This window comes from Ostrinia furnacalis, unplaced genomic scaffold (genome assembly GCF_004193835.3).
Source record: "Ostrinia furnacalis isolate ACB-3 unplaced genomic scaffold, ASM419383v2 OfSCF3970, whole genome shotgun sequence".
Classification (NCBI taxonomy): Eukaryota; Metazoa; Arthropoda; class Insecta; order Lepidoptera; family Crambidae; genus Ostrinia; species Ostrinia furnacalis.
The window spans coordinates 1-2031 of NW_021134209.1; the positions used below are offsets into that span (position 1 = coordinate 1).

Here is a 2031-nt window from a genome sequence, read left to right on the forward strand (position 1 = left end):
AAGCATCACTTTACGTTGTTGCTGTTCCGTCACGAGCATAAACAGTTATTACACGCAGGCCCTCAAACCCTCTTGTACAACATCAGGGAGATGTGGTGGCCTATAGCTGGTAGGAATATTGCAAGATCGGTAGTACATGATTGTGTAATCTGCAAACGATTGAGAGGCAAAACTCTGGCTCCTCTGATGGGAAATTTACCTGAGGAGCGCATAACTCCTAGTTTTCTATTTATGCGTTGTGGAGTCGACTATGCGGGTCCAATGTTCATACTCAATCGCAAGGGTAGAGGATCCAGGGTAACAAAATGTTACATATGGTGTAATTTAGCTTGTCTCAAGAGTCAAGCGCCATTTTGTTGACAAACATCAGATATCGGAACTGCGCCAAAGCTATAGGGCTGATTTCGGTAAATGATGTGACGTGAGGTGCCAAACTGCAGAAAATAGCGGAGGAAATACATGATTTAGAATGAATTATCATGAATAATATTAATTACTTATTTACCTCTCAGTGTCTTGAGGCAACTTAAAAAAGTACATTATGTGTTTTAGGGTTCCGTAGCCAAATGGCAAAAAACGGAACCCTTACCCATGTCTGTCTGTCCATCTGTCCGTCCGTATGTCACAGACATTTTGTTCCGAAACTATAAGAGCTAAACTTGGTAGGTAGATTTAGGTATTCTGTGAACCGCATTTCGTTGTAAACGTTTCGTTGTACCCACCAGTAACTTTCACCGGACCAAAGGCCGAGCTACATGTTCATAAAACATACATTTTATTTTCATGTTTATTTAACCTTAAAAAATATATTTTATAAAGTATTATTGTACATTTAGTTAATAAAGTTAAAAAGCCATTTATGGCATTTATTAACTAAATGTATAAACAAAATGTATAAATCCTATGAGATAGTTTTCGACTTCTACGCGGACGAAGTCGCGGGCACAGCTAGTCATAACATATAACTGAGCTCTATACAGTTCATTAAATAAATGAGAATGTCCGATTATACAGTCTCATAACACACTGTGAGGCGCTTAGCGCATTCAACCAAGCAATCTTTTCAACTTCTTAATATTAGTGTACGTACCTAGATTGCTTGTGCGCATTTTGTTTAGTACCTAGCCTACTTGTGGCGCAAATTTTATTTAAAACAGCTTGTTTAGGAAGTAGTTTATCAATAGAACTGAGGTAGGTATAATACCTGTCCTGAAATGGTTTGCATGATCAGCAATATGACTTTCAGCAACGGCTTTGCTTTGAAGGCTCTGTGGCTGAAGCAGCGGTGGGCCCCCATGTGCGCCCCTTCAGTCGCCACCAACGACAAGAAAATTGCTGAAAATAATTAATTAATTAATAATTATAGGTCTTATTATAGGTAGCAGGAAGGCACTGGATGCAGGCCGCTACCAACCGGGCGATGTGGAAATATATGTATAATAATAATGGACTAATTTTACTAATTTATTTATCTATCTAAATAAATATAACTTAAAAAATCCACCCCTAAGGCCCGGTTTTTTGATTCGTAGTTAAAATAACCAATAGTCAAATTTGACAGATGTCAAATGACAAGTGGTTAAATATCAGAAAAAAATGTTTTTCGAACAATGGTTAGCTTGACTTTTAGTACATTTTTTAACTATTAGTTAACATTCTGTTAATATTTAACCATTTGTAACAAAATTTAACAATTTGTTACTTTAACTATGAATCAAAAAACTGGGCCTAAGGGGGTAAAATGTAATCCACGCGTACGATAGTAAAAGCTACTTTAGGATAAAAAAAACTTACCCCATAGTATCGAAGCGACCTTCACATATCCACCAAGGACCAGCCCTAACCCAGTAATCGCTCCGATGTGTAACACAGCCATGGCTAGCACAATCGGCCATAATATCCTGTGGGTGTACGTGTAGTCCGTTCCTATAATTTTCAACTCTCCATCTAAATCTTCCTTGTCTATTTCGAATTTGTCTTGAATAACGTAAGTGTTGGTTGCGTGTAGGTCTATGTCTGCCATGGTGTCGA

General features: G+C 37.8%; 1 protein-coding gene across 2 annotated transcripts; it reads right to left on the reverse strand.

The window, feature by feature from the left end:
• Window positions 1-783: 783 nt before the first annotated feature.
• LOC114358536 (acyl-CoA desaturase 1-like) lies at window positions 784-2031 on the reverse strand. Of its 2 annotated transcripts, XM_028312523.1 has the most exons (3): window positions 1795-2031; window positions 1205-1335; window positions 784-796 (listed from the first exon to the last, which is right to left on the reverse strand). In XM_028312523.1, the coding sequence occupies exons 1-3, from the start codon at window positions 2021-2023 to the stop codon at window positions 788-790; spliced, it is 369 nt and encodes a 122-aa protein (XP_028168324.1). In that variant the 5' UTR covers window positions 2024-2031; the 3' UTR covers window positions 784-787. The 2 variants fall into 2 exon arrangements, with proteins under 2 accessions (XP_028168324.1, XP_028168323.1); XM_028312522.1 differs by lacking the exon at window positions 784-796 and having other exon boundaries at window positions 907-1335.

Coding starts and splice junctions, on each gene's coding strand:
- LOC114358536 (XM_028312522.1), bottom strand. CDS start 2,023: ATGGCAGACATAGACCTACACGCAACCAACACTTACGTTATTCAAGAC. Junction 1,336..1,794: donor GGTCGCTTCGATACTATGGG/GTAAGTTTTTTT, acceptor AATTATTTTCAG/CAATTTTCTTGTCGTTGGTG.